Genomic DNA, 16,596 nt, shown 5'->3' with positions numbered 1-16,596 from the left:
CCCCCTTTGTTCAGGGACACATCATTCAATTTCTGTTAGTCACATGTCTGTGGAACTTGTTCAGTTTATGTCTGCTGTTGAATCGTGTTATGTTCATACAAATATTTACACATGTTAAGTTTGCTGAAAATAAAACACAGTTGCCAGTGAGAGGACGTTTTTTGTTGTTGCTGGGTTTAAGATGACTGCCTGCCGTTTTGAGTCCTCATCTCTACAGATCAAACTGGTTTCATAAAAAATGGTCACTCTTTTTTCAAAATCAGAAGTCTTTATAATATACTACAATCCCCTTTCATCTGACACTCCAGAGATATTGTTATCACTTGACGCCGAGAAAACATTTGATCGGGTGGGTTGGGATTGTTTATTTTATACTCTCAAACAATTTGAATTCGGTGCCAATTTCATGTCCTGGATCAAAGTCCTTTACTCCTCCCCTATGGCTGCAGTGCGCACAAATAATAACCTTTCATCCTATTTTTAACGTGGGACAAGATAGCGTTGTCCTCTATCCTCTCAGCTGTTTGTCATCGTAGCCTTTAGCCATAGCAATATGTAATAGCACCACTATCAAAAGGTATTCAAAGAGGGTGCTTAGAGCATAAAGTCTGACTATGCGTGTGACATGCTATTATATTTGCCTGAACCGTTAACTGGTCTTCCAGAGATCCAGGTTCTTACTAAAGACATTTGGTAAAATAGTATAAAGTTAATCTACAAAAAAGTGGCTTGATGACTATTAACCCTTCTGTCATGCAAACGTATTTTAGTCACGTGCCCTTCAGAGTGACTACACATAAATATTTGGGGTCACACACAATTTCAAAGATCTCTATAAAGCCAATTTCCCTCCCTTGATCCCCAAAACAGGATCTTGAACGCTGGGATTTACCTTCTTTTTCTTTAGGCGGAAGAATTAACACAGTTAAAATGAACGTATTACATTGGTTGTACTTAATTCAATGTATTCTTATCTGACAATCTTTTTCTATATCTCCTTAGATAAACTGATCTCTGCAACGAGAAGAACCCTCAGATACGTTGCATTGATCTTAGTCTAGCACTTCTGAACTTTCAATATTATTATTGGGCAGCTAATATAAGAATAATTCTGTATTGGATGACAGAATTCCCTGCTGTTACAGGCCCGAAATGGTTGACCTTGGAGATCTCATCCTGTGGCCCAAACTCCATTGGCAGCCTTATTACTCTGCTCAAAACATGCATTAGCGGAGCCTGTTTCCAAATACACTATTGTAAAACATTCACTGAAAAACTGGAAACAGTTCAGGCGATCGTTTGATCAGTAAATTTTCAACTTCTGCCCCATTATTAAAGAACAATACCTTCTCTCCATCATTATTAGACCGGGCGTTTCATACCTGGTCTGGAAAAGGGATCTCCTCACTGAACCACTTGTACATTGATTTGGATTTTGCATATTTTGAACAGCTAGTACAAAAAGTCAATATTCCTAGATCTCATTTCTTTAGATACCTGCAATTGCTTAGTTTTGCATTTTTATACCCTAGTCACTTCCCATCACGCCCACCTATCTCCCTTCTAGATTATATTTTTTAAAGTGAACCCTTATATCAAAGTGGGCATGAGTTTGATCTGTACGTTAAACCTCTTGAAACTAGGGGGCACTATTTTCATTTTTGGAAAAATAACATTCCCAAAGTAAACAGGCTATTTTTGGACATGCCCAAAAATGACATATTTCTGGATATCAATTTAAGACGTTTTCTAAGATACTGCAGAGACCTATAGAACCTTCTGCCTTCATTCCATTATTTGGAGTGACACCACAGGAGGCCCTTGGGCATCATGCTGACAATTACTACTCTTCTAGCTAGACGTCTTCTACTATTTAAGTGGAAGGATCGGTTTCCTTCTCTTTTTAACCATTGGATAAAGGAAGTTATGCAATATCTCAAGCTAAAGAAAATACCCTACTCCGTTAGGTGGATCTGCAATTACATGTTATAATATCTGGAAACCTTTCCTTTGTAGAAAACATGGACCCAGCTAATTTCACAACTCCATAAACCAACCCAAATTAGAATGTATAATTATTTTTAGTAAAACAAAAAAAACTTTGTTCTATAATATCTTTGTACGTATATTTTTTTTACTATTTGATTATATTACTCAATGTATATCATGCCTGTTTAAGTCTGGTTTTGGGGTGGGTTTGATTTGGTAGGGGATCAGTGTGTGTTCTGCCTGTTATCTGTATAATCAGAAAAGTGATGTGGTAATGCAGTTACTAAAACAGCTGTACCGTAAGTTCCATAGTGAATATTTTGAACATATACAGTGGGGCAAAAAGGTATTTAGTCAGCCACCAATTGTGCAAGTTCTCCCACTTAAAAAGATGAGGCCTGTAATTTTCATCATAGGTACACTTCAACTATGACAGACAAAATGAGAAAAAAAATCCAGAAAATCAGTTAGATTATTGTTTAATTATTGTGGAAAATAAGTATTTGGTCAATAACAAACAAGCAAGATTTCTGGCTCTCACAGACCTGTAACTTCTTCTTTAAGAGGCTCTTCTGTCCTCCACTCGTTACCTGTATTAATGGCACCTGTTTGAACTTGTTATCAGTATAAAAGACACCTGTCCACAACCTCAAACAGTCACACTCCAAACTCCACTATGGCCAAGACCAAAGAGCTGTCAAAGGACACCAGAAACCAAATTGTAGACCTGCACCAGGATGGGAAGACTGAATCTGCAATAGGTAAGCAGCTTGGTTTGAAGAAATCAACTGTGGGAGCAATTATTAGGAAATGGAAGACATACAAGACCACTGATAATCTCCCTCGATCTGGGGCTCCACGCAAGATCTCACCCCGTGGGGTCAAAATGATCACAAGAACGGTAAGCAAAAATCCTAGAACAACACGGGGGGACCTAGTGAATGACCTGCAGTGAGGTGGGACCAAAGTAACAAAGCCTACCATCAGTAACACACTACGTCGCCAGGGACTCAAATCCTGCAGTGCCAGTCTCCAGATCTCAACCCCATAGAAAATCTTTGGAGGGAGTTGAAAATCCGTGTTGCCTAGCAACAGCACCAAAACATCACTGCTCTAGAGGAGATTTGCATGGAGGAATGGGCCAAAATACCAGCAAGACTTACAGAAAACGTTTGACCTCTGTTATATACCCTTTGTTGGCAATGAAAGTATTGATAAACTTTTGTTATTAACCAAATATTTATTTTCCACCAAAATTTGCAAATAAATTCATTAAAAATCCTACAATGTGATTTTCTGGATTTTTTCCCCTCATTTTGTCTGTCATAGTTGAAGTGTACCTATGATGAAAATTACAGGCCTCTCTCATATTTTTAAGTGGGAGAACTTGCACAATTGGTGGCTGACTAAATACTTTTTTGCCCCACTGTATGAATAGCAGTGAAGTAGACAAATATTCCTTACGCTCTAACTTTGTCTAACTTGTTGGGGGGGGTGGTCAAAACGGTCAAAATGTTGTTGATGCGGTCACAGTACTTAATTGCTGTCACTTTATCAAAATATATTTTGGTTCGAACGCCAGCAGAAAAGTAGACGAATATGTAAATGCTTTAACTTTTTGTCTCAGTTGTTGTGTGGTCAATATTTGTGTTGTGGTCAGTAATTGTGGTCACTTCTCTCTCCTCATAATTTTGGCCCTAAGTGCCAGTGAGTATCCTAGCAACAGTTCCGTTTTGGAATCTCAATGACACAGAGCTGTTAGAAAAGAGCAGGCGCAGGTTACTAAAACTGCTCTATCTAGAGATTGTTACACACGATTCCAAATCCACTTCCCAATTTGAAAAAGAGGAGGAAGTAGGGAAATATTTCATATTTTTGTCTAACTTGTTGGGTTGGTGGTGAAAACGGTAGTTGTTTGAGAAATAATGAATCTGCTTGCTTCTGACATGATTTACAGCAGCTAGAAAGATACTAGAGCCAGATTGGTACGCACAATACGATTGCGGATTTGACCAGCAGAGAAGTAGGGGAAATGTTATACTTTACAAAAAATGTCTAACTCGTTGCGTGGTCAAAACGGAGGACGTTTGGGAAAAGTTGGAAGAACATATGCACCTAAAACAGCTGTACCGTACCGTAAGTTCCGTAGTGAATATTTTGATTCTGCGAACAGATATGAATAGCAGAGTAGACAAATATCCCATAGACTCGAACTTGTTGGGGTAGTGGTCAAAACGGCAGTTGTTTGCAAAAACGTTACAGAAAATGTGGTTGATGCAGTTACTAAAACTGTTGTAATTTTTTTGTCCGAAAATTATTTTTTGCCCGAATGCCAGATTTGAGTAGCACAGAAGTTGACGAAGATGGGAACTCTAGAACTTCTAAGTTGTTGCAAAGTGGAATAATTAGCTGATTTGTGTCAAAAGTTACAGGATTTTACTTAGAGAATGGCAGTTGGAAGTGATGATGTCAAAATGGGGATCATTATAATCTTGATGAAAAGCAGATGTAGGCCCCCACAAAAAAATAGACCATCAGTTTAATAACGTAAAAGTATAACATATCAAAAAGTGGTATTACAAACAACTCGAGTGAGACCCTTCTGGACGTTTTGAACTTTTGAGCGGAGTTTCTAGAACAAGAACGAAGAAGAACAAGAAGATCGACTAACTAAGATAGGGCTCTTGCTGCGCAAACCCCACAATTAAACAGAAAAAAAACATTTGTGAACTTACCTGTTGGTGGTGAATGTGAGCAGGGAGTTGTGGCTGTGAAGGATCTCTCCAGTGTTAGCATGGAGGTGAACAGTGAAAGTAAGCACCATGCCCAGAGGAATAGCAGACAGGCTGTCCCTGGAAGGGTTGTGGATAACTGGACTGGTGCTGAAACGCAGGTACGACACAGGGGCCACCTGGGAAACCACAGAGAGGGATAGACTACAATGTAAGGAAATCTACTTAGACCGAAGTCAACTGCAAGCAATCCATCTCTCACTAACAGTCTTAAAACATGTTGCCATTTGTCATGACTTTATAATGGCATGAATTAAGATGCTAGACATAAGTATGGGTAATGAAGTTTTGGTTATTGGCAACATTTGCATGAGATGCGGTAAACTTGTATAGAATTTATTAATTTAACAAAATGACTTCATATTCTCATTCATTGTACTGTGTTAACATTTTATTTATTCCCATTGGGACAATAAAGATTAATATAATTTAATTAAGGAGCAGAGGGTTTCACCTTCACTGCGAGGACCAGGGTTTGATTGACACCGAATGTTTCCTGTGAGGTCACCAGCAGGGAGGAGGAGCCTGTGAGCGAGCCAGAGGACAAGAGGCCCTTCTCATCCACCTGGACAATGGTAGCCTGGTCAGGACAGTCCAGCACTCGGTAGGACAGAGCAACCACACCGTCCCTGTTCACACACACACCACCAGAGTTAGTAGCTTTCCATTTTCTGGAGACGAATGTGGTTTAATATCAAGAGTAGGGCACTATAGAGAGGATATGGTGTCATTTGAAATGGAACTGAAGAGGTAATGTGCAATGCTGAGTGCTCAAAGTAAAATGTTGAGTTTTCAAAGTGTCTCAGGTGTGAAGCTAGGTAGGTACAGGTGAAGTCGGAAGTTTACATACACTTAGGGTGGACTCATTAAAACTCGTTTACAACCACTCCACAAATTTATTGTAAACAAACTTTAGTTTTGGCAAGTCTTAGGACATCTAGTAATTTTTCCAACAATTGCTTACAGACAGATTATTTCACTGAATCACACCTCCAGTGGGTCAGAAGTTCACATACACCAAGTTGACTGTGCCTTTTAAACAGCTTGGAGAAAAAAAAGATGTCAATTAGCCTATCAGAAGCTTCTAAATGACATCATTTGAGTCAATTGGAGGTGTACCTGTGGATGGATTTCAAGGCCTACCTTCAAACTCAGTGGCTCTTTGCTTGACATCATGAGAAAATCTCAAGAAATCAGCCAAGACACCAGAAAAAAAAATTGTAGACCTGGTCTGGTCTGGTTCATCCTTGGGAGCAATTTCCAAATGCCTGAAGGTACCACATTCATCTGTACAAACAATAGTAAGCAAGTATAAACACCATGGGACCACGCAGCCATCATACTGCTCAGGAAGGAGACTTGTTCCGTCTCCTAGAAATTAACGTATTTTGGTGCGAAAAGTGCAAATCAATCCCAGAACAGCAGCAAAGGACCTTGTGAAGATGCTGGAAGAAACAGGTACAAAAGTATCTACATCCACAGTAAAATTAGTATAGACCTATATTGACATAACCTGAAAGGCCACTCGGCAAAGAAGAAGCCACTGCTCCAAAACCACCATAAAAAATCCAGACTACGGTTTGCAACTGCACATGGGGACAAAGATCATACTAATGTGGAGAAATGTCCTCTGGTCTGATGGAACAAAAATATAACTGTTTGGCCATAATGACCATCGTTATGTTTGGAGGAAAAAGGGGGAGGCTTGTTAGCTGAAGAACACCATCCCAACCGTGAAGCACGGGGGTTGCAGCATCATGTTGTGGAGGTGCTTTGCTGCAGGAGGGACAGGTGCACTTCAGAAAATAGATGGCATCATGAGGTAGGAAAATTGTGTGGATATATTGAAGCAACATCTCAAGACATCAGTCAGGAAGTTAAATCTTAGTCGCAAATAGGTCTTCCAAATGGACAATGACCCCAAGCATACTTCCAAAGTTGGCTAAAACGCTCAAGGACAACAAAGTCAAGTTACTGGAGTGGCCATCACAAAGCCCTAACCTCAATCCTATAGAAAATTTGTGGGCAGAACTGAAAAAGCGTGTGCGAGCAAGGAGGTCGACAAACCTTACTCAGTTACACCAGCTCTGTAAGGAGGAATGGGACAAAATGCACCAAACTTGTGAGAAGCTTGTGGAAGGCTACCCAAAACGTTTGACCCAAGTTAAACAATTTAAATGCAATGCTACCAAATACTAATTGAGTGTATGTAAACTTCTGACCCACTGGGAATGTGATGTTCTTTGTAAGTCGCTCTGGATAAGAGCGTCTGCTAAATGACTTAAATGTAAATGTGATGAAAGAAATAAAAGCTGAAATAAATCACTCTACTATTATTCTGACATGTCACATTCTTAAAATAAAGTGGTGATCCTAACTGACATAAGACAGGGAATTTTAGCTAGGATTAAATGTCAGGAATTGTGAATAACTGAGTTTAAATCTATTTGGCTAAGGTATGTAAACTTCCGACTTCAACTGTAGGTCCCTATTCCCTTACCGGTTAGTCTGGAGTATGAGCCCAGAGTTTGGAGCCATCAGTATCTCCTCAGCCTCCACAACTGGATTAAGCATGTGCAGCTTGTCATAAACCTTGATCAAAGGGAAGAGTTGACGGCCTAATTAATTGGAGGTTTTTACCCATCCTTTGATGTTTGGGTCTTCGTGACACGACATAGTCTAATGCAGTTTGAAGTGGATGCACACGACACGTCGCAGGCCAATCTGCCTTCTTATCACTTTACAAAGTTACACTTTAAAAAGGAGAAGTTAGATTTTTTTTTACAACCAAATCTCTATTATTGATGTAAATGGAACATTATAGAAGGGCCCAGAAACCTATTTTAAAATAGCAATTTCACTTGTTTTTGAGAAACGTACCACAACCAGCGATTCACTTCCACCTCCTTGTTGTACAGTATGGGGGATTAGAAAGAAAAAAAAACAAAGGCTCCAAAAACACCCAAATTCATCCTGGTACAAACTGAAATGCTCTCAGTATAGTGATGAAGGTATTTAGAGGTCGTTCACATGAAATGGTGTCATTACGAACTGCAGTTTTATGTTTGTTTGAGAACCGAGCGATACCTCTTCGTCCATTCTAGCAGCAGGCTTCACAGAGAGCACAAAATGGAGTAACATTACGGATAAAGTGTGGAATTACGCAATTTCATGTGTACAACATCTAAAGACCTGCATCACGATACTGAGATCCATTTCTAAAAGAACGTATTTGGGCGTTTTCGGGGACCCCGTACTGCACAACGAGAATGGAGGAAGTGAATCGCTGGTTGGGTTCAGTAAAAAAGATAACTAGTGAAATAGCAAATAAAAGGGTCCAAATACTTTAACATTTCTATTTACATAAAATAAATGGTTGTTTAAAAGCAAACTTCTGCTTTAAGTATTCAACCACAATCAAAACATCATTGATTTACATTCTGACTTCTCAGCATGTTTTCTTGCAGTGTTTGTTCACTTTCAGTTTGTTTTTAGGCGGAAGGGAACAGGAAAACAAGTGGAGGTCCATAAATAAGCACTATAAACTGAGTAGTCGTGTCATATATTTCTGAGACAGTGTGATCCAGCCACACAGAAAAACCAATCGCAGTGCTGTGTCTGAACACCAAGAGAGGTACTGTGTTATGGTCGTAGTAGTATACTAATTTCTCAAATCTAGACCAGTAGTACTACTGATTTTCATTGTTAACCTTTAATAAGGGACTGATCCAGACCTAGGACACCGGGAGATTGAGATCTCTGACCCATCAGTCAAATAACTACAAGGGAGAAAGGGAGAAAAGAAAAACAGCGAACCACATATGGAATCATGTAGTAACCAAAAAAAATAACATTTTATATTTGAGATTCTTCAAAATAGCCCTTTGCCTTGATGACAGCTTTGCAAACGATTGGCATTCTCTCAACGAGCTTCATGAGGTAGTCACCTGGAATGCATGGTAAGAAGAAGGGCGGGGGGGTATGCCTTATGGTTAACGAGACGTTGTAGGATCACAACAACATACAGGAACTCAAGTCCTTTTGCTCACCTGACCTAGAATTCCTTTACAATCAAATGTTGACCGCATTATCTACCAAGATAATTATTTTCGATTATAATCACAGCCATATTACATCCCCCCCCAAGCAGACACATCGATGGCCCTGAATGAACTTCATTGGACTCTATGTAAACTGGAAACCACATATCCTGAGGCTGCATTCATTGTAGCTGGGGATCTTAACAAGGTTAATGTGAAAACAAAAAACTCCCCAAATTTTAGCAGCATGTCGAATGCGCTACCTGAGCAGAAAAACATCCTGGACCATTATTACTCTAACTTCCACAACGCATACAAAGCCCTGCCCCGCCCTCCTTTCGGAAAATCTGACCACGACTCCATTTTGTTGCTCCCAGCCTACAGTACAGACACAAACTAAAACAGGAAACGCCCATGCTCAGGTCTGTTCAACGCTGGTCCGACCAATCTGATTCCAAGCTTCAAGACTGCTTTGATCACGTGGACTGGGATATGTTCCGCATAGCGTCGGACAATAACATTGATGAATACGCTGATTTGGTGAGCGAGTTTATTAGCAAATGCATCGGTGATGTTGTACCCACAGCAACTATTTAAAACCTTCCCCAACCAGAAACCATGGATTGATGGCAGCATTCGTGCAAAACTGAAAGTGCGAACCACTGCTTTTAAAACCAGGGCAAGGCAACCGGAAGCATGACCGAATACAAACAGTGTAGCTATTCCCTCCACAAGGCAATCAGTCACAACGGCTCAGACACGAGAGGTACAGTGCCTTGCGAAAGTATTCGGCCCCCTTGCACTTTGCGACCTTTTGCCACATTTCAGGCTTCAAACATAAATATATAAAACTGTATTTTTTTGTGAAGAATCAACAACAAGTGGGACATAATCATGAAGTGGAACGACATTTATTGGATATTTCAAACTTTTTAAACAAATCAAAAACTGAAAGATTGAGCGTGCAAAATCATTGAGCGTGCAAAATCATTCAGCCCCCTTAAGTTAATACTTTGTAGCGCCACCTTTTGCTGCGATTACAGCTGTAAGTCGCTTGGGGTATGTCTCTATCAGTTTTGCACATCGAGAGTGAAATTTTTTCCCATTCCTACTTGCAAAACAGCTCGAGCTCAGTGAGGTTGGATGGAGAGCATTTGTGAACAGCAGTTTTCAGTTCTTTCCACAGATTCTCGATTGGATTCAGGTCTGGACTTTGACTTGGCCATTCTAACACCTGGATATGTTTATTTTTGAACCATTCCATTGTAGATTTTGCTTTTTGTTTTGGATCAGTCTTGTTGGAAGACAAATCTCCGTCCCAGTCTCAGGTCTTTTGCAGACTCCATCAGGTTTTCCAGAATGGTCCTGTATTTGGCTCCATCCATCTTCCCATCAATTTTAACCATCTTCCCTGTCCCTGCTGAAGAAAAGCAGGCCCAAACCATGATGCTGCCACCACCATGTTTGACAGTGGGGATGGTGTGTTCAGGGTGATGAGCTGTGTTGCGTTTACGCCAAACATAACGTTTTGCATTGTTGCCAAAAAGTTCAATTTTGGTTTCATCTGACCAGAGCACCTTCTTCCACATGTTTGGTGTGTCTCCCAGGTGGCTTGTGGCAAACTTTGAACAACACTTTTTATGGATATCTTTAAGAAATGGCTTTCTTCTTGCCACTCTTCCATAAAGGCCAGATTTGTGCAATATACGACTGATTGTTGTCCTATGGACAGAGTCTCCCACCTCAGCTGTAGATCTCTGCAGTTCATCCAGAGTGATCATGGGCCTCTTGGCTGCATCTCTGATCAATCTTCTCCTTGTATGAGCTGAGAAGTTTAGAGGGACGGCCAGGTCTTGGTAGATTTGCAGTGGTCTGATACTCCTTCCATTTCAATATTATCGCTTGCACAGTGCTCCTTGGGATGTTTAAAGCTTGGGAAATCTTTTTGTATCCAAATCCGGCTTTAAACTTCACAGCAGTATCTCGGACCTGCCTGGTGTGTTCCTTGTTCTTCATGATGCTCTCTGCGCTTTCAACGGACCTCTGAGACTATCACAGTGCAGGTGCATTTATACGGAGACTTGATTACACACAGGTGGATTGTATTTATCATCATTAGTCATTTAGGTAAACATTGGATCATTCAGAGATCCTCACTGAACTTCTGGAGAGAGTTTGCTGCACTGCAAGTAAAGGGGCTGAATAATTTTGCACGCCCAATTTTTCAGTTTTTGATTTGTTAAAAAAGTTTGAAATATCCAATAAATGTGGTTCCACTTCATGATTGTGTCCCACTTGTTGTTGATTCTTCACAAAAAAATTGTTTTATATCTTTATGTTTGAAGCCTGAAATTTGGCAAAAGGTTGCAAAGTTCAAGGGGGCCGAATACTTTCGCAAGGCACTGTATGTGGCAGGGTCTACAGTCAATCATGGACTACAATAAGAAAACCAGCCCCATTGCGGACCACGATGTCCTGCTCCCAGACAAACTAAACAACTTCTTTGCTCGCTTTGAGGACAATACAGTTGCAACGACACGGCCCGCTACCAAAACCTGCGGGCTCTCCTTTACCGCAGCCAATGTGAGTAAATCATTTAAACGTGTTAACCCTCGCAAGGCTGCCGGCCCAGACGGCATCCCTAGCCGCGTCCTCAGAGCATGCGCAGACCAGCTGGCTGGTGTGTTTACGGACATGTTCAATCAATCCTTATCCCAGTCTGCTGTTCCCACATGCTTCAAGAGGGCCACCATTGTTCCAGTTCCCAAGAAAGCTAAGGCAACTGAGCTAAATGACACTCACCTCCGTCATCATGAAGTGCTTTGAGAGACTATTCAAGGATCATATTCACCTGCACCCTACCTGACACCCTAGACCCACTCCAATTTGCTTATACCGTCCCAATAGGTCCACAGACGACGCAATCGCAACCACACTGCCCTAACCCACCTGGACAAGAGGAATACCTATGTAAGAATGCTGTTAATCGACTACAGCTCAGAATTTAACACCATAGCATCCTCCAAACTGGTCATAAAGCCTGGGTCTCGACCCCACCCTGTGCAACTGGGTCCTGGACTTCCTGACAGGTATGCCTTGTTAAAAGTTCATTTGTGGAATGTCTTTCCTTCTTAATGCGTTTGAGCCAATCAGTTGTGTTGTGACAAGATAGGGGTGGTATACATAAGATAGCCCTATTTGGTAAAAGAACAAGTCCATATTATGGCAAGAACAGGTCAAATAAGCTAAGACAAATGACAGTGTCATTATTTTAAGACATGAAGGTCAGTCAATGTGGAAAATGTCAAGAACTTTGAAAGTTTATTCAAGTGCAGTCGCAAAAACCATCAAGTGCTATGATGAAACTGACTCTTATGAGGACCGCCACAGGAAAGGAAGAACCAGAGTTACCTCTGCTGCAGAGGATAAGTTTATTAGAGTTACCAGCCTCAGAAATTGCAGCCAAAATAAATGCTTCACAGAGTTAAAGTAGCAGACACATCTCAACATCAACTGTTCAGAAGAGACTGCATGAAATCAGGCCTTCATGGTGGAATTTCTGCAAAGAAATCACTACTGAAGGACACCAATAAGAAGAGACTAGCTTGGGCCCAGAAACACGAGCAATGGGCATTAACCTTGTGGAAATCTGTCCTTTGGTCTGGAGTACAAATGTGAGATTTTTGGTTCCAACCGCAGGGTCTTTGTGAGACGCAGAGTAGGTGAACGGATGATCTCTACATGTGTGGCTCCCCCCATGAAGCATGGAGGAGGGTGTGATGGTGCTGTGCTGGTGATACGGTCTGTGATTTATTTAGAATTCAAGTCAAACTTAACCAGCATGGCTACCACAGGATTCTGCAGCAATACACCAACCCATCTGGTTTGCACTTAGTGGGATCATCATTTATTTTTCAACAGGACAATGACCCAACACACCTCCACGCTGTGTAAGGGCTATTTGACCAAGGAGGAGAGTAATTGAGTGCTGCATCAGATGACATGGACTCCACAATCACCCAATCTCAACCCAATTGAGATGGTTTGGGATGAGTTAGACCACAGAGTGAAGGAAAAGCAGCCAACAAGTGCTCAGCATATGTGGGAACTCCTTCAAGACTGTTGGAAAATCATTCCAGGTGAAGCTGGTTGAGAGAATGCCAAGGGTGTGCAAAGCTGTCATCAAGGCAATGGGTTGCAACTGAATAATTGTGTATTGTTTAACACCTTTTGGTTACTATATGATTCCATAGTTTTGATTTCTTCACTATTATTCTAAAATGTAGAACATTTTAAAAAATAAAGAAAAACCATTGAATGAGTAGATGTGTCCAAACTTTTGACTGGCACTGTAGGTGCCTGCATAAATATTGTACCTGGATCTGGAGTTCATCACTGAGCTCTAGTAGCTTCCTCTCCAGTTGTCCAGCCTTTGGGTCGGTGACTTTGAGCACCACCTTCAGCCCTGTCCTTCCTTTAGTCTTCCCTGTTACGCTCATAGCAAAGTTATGCTCTGACTGGAGCTGGATAGAGGCCTACAAAGAGATAAGCATTTTAAATCAGTGAATGAAAGCAGAAATATAGTTAGAAATGAGACAGTAGAAATATCAGATGTTGTTTCTCTGGTGTAGGTGGAGCATCATTTTGTCCTAATTCAGTCACTCTGATACAAAGCATCATAGGAGCTCAAAACAAAAGATCCGACTCATCTATAAATTAATCAAACTAGTTTTTCCACTACACTATTTATGGCTCATTATAGAATCAGTTGAAAACGAAAGTGCCTGTGGCCTTGAATGGAACCTTTGTCACTCATCAAGAAGAAAACCTTGAGATTAAAAACGGGTTCCCACCTCAGCATGTCGTGATTGGAGTTCCAGGATGTCTCTCTTGGTGGTGAACCAATGGAAGGTGAGGCCAGGCAGGGTGTTGCCAAAGGAGAAGGGGGTCTGACTGCTGGTGAGCCCTATCACATACACAGGCATCTAGGAGAAGGGACAGGATGAGGCAACTCAAAGCAGCTCACACATCTGTAAGTCCTGATATTCACAATATAACGCATCTCAATTAGAGTGAGGTATGTCCTGTGGACACTGTCAGAGACCATTTGAGACTACAGTTAATTTATCACGTGTTACCTGTGTCCCAGTCTTCATTCTGGTGATAGGGGCCCGGATGCGAATGGCCCTCAATTGCACAACTTCAACCTCTACTTGATCCTGTTCATAGGAAACATTAGAATAGAAGTACATCACTTTCAGTTGGTGAAAAGGAGATGATGTACCGATGATGTACAGGTATTTTACCTGAGAGACAACAACAAGCTTCCCAGTCTCAGCATCGACAGCTTGAACCAGTCCTGTAACTGTGACGTTGCCAATGGCAATGCCCCTGACATGACCTATGTCGTTAACAGATGCCATCTCCTCATTGGCCATGGAGAAGAGGATGTTGGACTGGGGCTGTGGGCCGCCCTCGGATGTGATCTACAACATGGAGACGAGGTAAAGGGTGGTGTCTGTGTGTGTCATAAATAAATATGGTAGACTAGCAGTTTCACGTGACTAGCAGTGACGATACTGACAGCATGTTCAACTCTTGTCAATGTGGGGTCTTTACATTTGTCAAGGCAATCAAATCATGCACAGTCTGTTAGAATAATCAACACTAGAGATTTGGAGATTAAATCAACAGGTTACTCACAGGGTGTGTGTATTTACAATGACTTAATATTCAGTAATTAAATAGCATGTAGAGAGCTTCACAAATGCAAATACCACAAATGAGCAGTTGCACAACAGGTAAGCTGGAAAGGCCTATTTTAAAAGCGTATGCTGATTCAAATTACTTTCACAAAATGAGATTCTTTAAACAGGACATCCTGTCTTATCAGTGTGGGGGACAGCAGGGGCAGAGACCAGAGTCTTCCCACAATAATCTGAAAATGTAACAATCCAATGTACCTGCATCATGGCTCCGATTATCAGAGTCATTTTCCTGGGGATCAGTTTGAATGGTGGGAACACCTAGAAAGACCAAAACAAAAATGAGTGTCTTTCAACACACATAATATAACATCATTGGACAACATGTTTCAGTGAGTCTCATGAATACCCTCCTACCTCTATTTGCTGAGGAGCAGACGCAATCTTCCTTCCAGTTTTGTCTACTAGCATAGCAGACACGCTGGTCTGTCCAATTGCTAAGCCTTTGACCAGGAAGATTGCCGTGTCCTTCTCTGAGGGATCTGAAAGTGCTCTGGGGAAAACACAACATGAATTGTGAACTCAATGTCTACTTTACTGAAACGTAGGCAAAATATACATCCCGCGGTGCATGCAGGAGTAATTCCTATCCGTTTCTCCATTCCCAGTGACACAGGCAATGACAATGTGATGGTCTGCATGTAATCATATCTGCTCTAAGAACAAAACTTTATACTTCTATGATTCATTAATGTAACAGTAACTTACTGCAGAGAGATGATACCGGACGCTGCACTGAGTTTCAGATTCAAAAAGCGGAAATATTTGGCCAAAAAGGGCTTCTTGTTGTCATCCAGAACCCTGACATGGGCTTTCACAGATTTACCAATCTCCACCTGCAAGAAACCAATTAATGTTTTTTTAATACGACAAGCACTATTTTGGGCTCCAATTGCATTAATTATTTGCATAAAAGTTTTTTTTTATACTAAGTATACAAGCAGCTACACTCAAATTCAAGTTGGCTTTATTGCCATGAGGATCGACCAACATTCACAGCATCTTAATCCTGTTTGTTTGTTTGTTTGTTTGTTTGTATGTATATATCCATTTCTTGAATACTTCACATAGTGTGGTTTCAGAAAACCAGTGATACACAGCCTTTGGGTCTCTGCCCTGCAGGATAAAGTATTGAGGCTGGCCACTGACCTTGTCAACCACTCGGACATAAACCTCCAGTATGTCTGAGATGTGGACCGTAGCTGTAGCAGGGGCTGGGAAGGCCAGGCAGAGGTCATGAACCATCACCTGCACTGTCCCCGGCTGGACTGGAACCACCTAGAGCACATGGAGAGGCCACAGTGATGAAAGGGTTTATATGACGTTTTCATTTTATGTTACAACCTTTCTCAAGGCACACGGATGTTTCATCAATTCGGCATTCAGAGCATCACGTCAGCTACAATATTGTTAGAAAGTAGGATGATAATGGACCAAGGGAGGTGTTGGAACTAAGACAGGTATAGAACACATCATCATACATATATTTAACCATGGTGTGCTAACCCTATAAAAAGTACACTCAAAAGAGAGTGGTAGGCTCAGCAGCATTGTCATTCTGAGTGTTCTGTGATTCTCCTCACCTCAGCAGATCCCTGGGCCTCCTGGTACACCACATCAGCTATACCTCCAACACTGGTGTTGACAAAGAAATACCCAGAGCCCTCCCTCAGGGCTAGGTCAGCCTGCAGGATAAACAACAGGAGAAGCCATGGATGAAAGCATGACACCACAATGGACATGACAAAGAAGCAGTCAAGGCCCATCACAATATCAGCTGAAAGGTACATGTTTTTCACATCATGGGCCACAAGTAATAATTTGTAATTATAATGAGAATCCATGCAGCAGAACTTATCAGCCATGCGGAGTGGGCCATCTGTGTGAAATATATCAGCCAGGCCAGTGGGCCACCTGTGTGTAATATTTCAAGTAGAGATGGGCAATACAGACAAAAAAATCCATATCACAATAAATTGAACGATAAGTTTATAACATTAATGTGCAGCA

General features: G+C 41.2%; 1 protein-coding gene across 1 annotated transcript in view; it reads right to left on the bottom strand.

Annotated features, from left to right (window-relative positions):
* The window catches only part of nup210 (nucleoporin 210), a 56,682-nt gene that overhangs the window by 11,910 nt on the left and 28,176 nt on the right, over positions 1 to 16,596 (bottom strand). Inside the window, exons 20-31 of the mRNA XM_046343258.1 lie at positions 16,170 to 16,271; positions 15,736 to 15,864; positions 15,295 to 15,422; positions 14,944 to 15,079; positions 14,785 to 14,847; positions 14,128 to 14,307; positions 13,960 to 14,040; positions 13,675 to 13,806; positions 13,198 to 13,356; positions 7,282 to 7,373; positions 5,236 to 5,410; positions 4,725 to 4,900 (exon numbers count right to left, since the gene is read on the bottom strand). Of these exons, the coding sequence (XP_046199214.1) occupies positions 4,725 to 4,900; positions 5,236 to 5,410; positions 7,282 to 7,373; positions 13,198 to 13,356; positions 13,675 to 13,806; positions 13,960 to 14,040; positions 14,128 to 14,307; positions 14,785 to 14,847; positions 14,944 to 15,079; positions 15,295 to 15,422; positions 15,736 to 15,864; positions 16,170 to 16,271 (1,553 nt within the window). The remainder of the gene's footprint in view (positions 1 to 4,724; positions 4,901 to 5,235; positions 5,411 to 7,281; positions 7,374 to 13,197; positions 13,357 to 13,674; positions 13,807 to 13,959; positions 14,041 to 14,127; positions 14,308 to 14,784; positions 14,848 to 14,943; positions 15,080 to 15,294; positions 15,423 to 15,735; positions 15,865 to 16,169; positions 16,272 to 16,596) is intronic.

This window comes from Oncorhynchus gorbuscha, linkage group LG03 (assembly GCF_021184085.1).
Source record: "Oncorhynchus gorbuscha isolate QuinsamMale2020 ecotype Even-year linkage group LG03, OgorEven_v1.0, whole genome shotgun sequence".
NCBI lineage: Eukaryota > Metazoa > Chordata > Actinopteri > Salmoniformes > Salmonidae > Oncorhynchus > Oncorhynchus gorbuscha.
The sequence above is the reverse complement of the archived record's forward strand: the minus strand, read 5'-3'. Positions and strand labels throughout refer to the sequence as shown.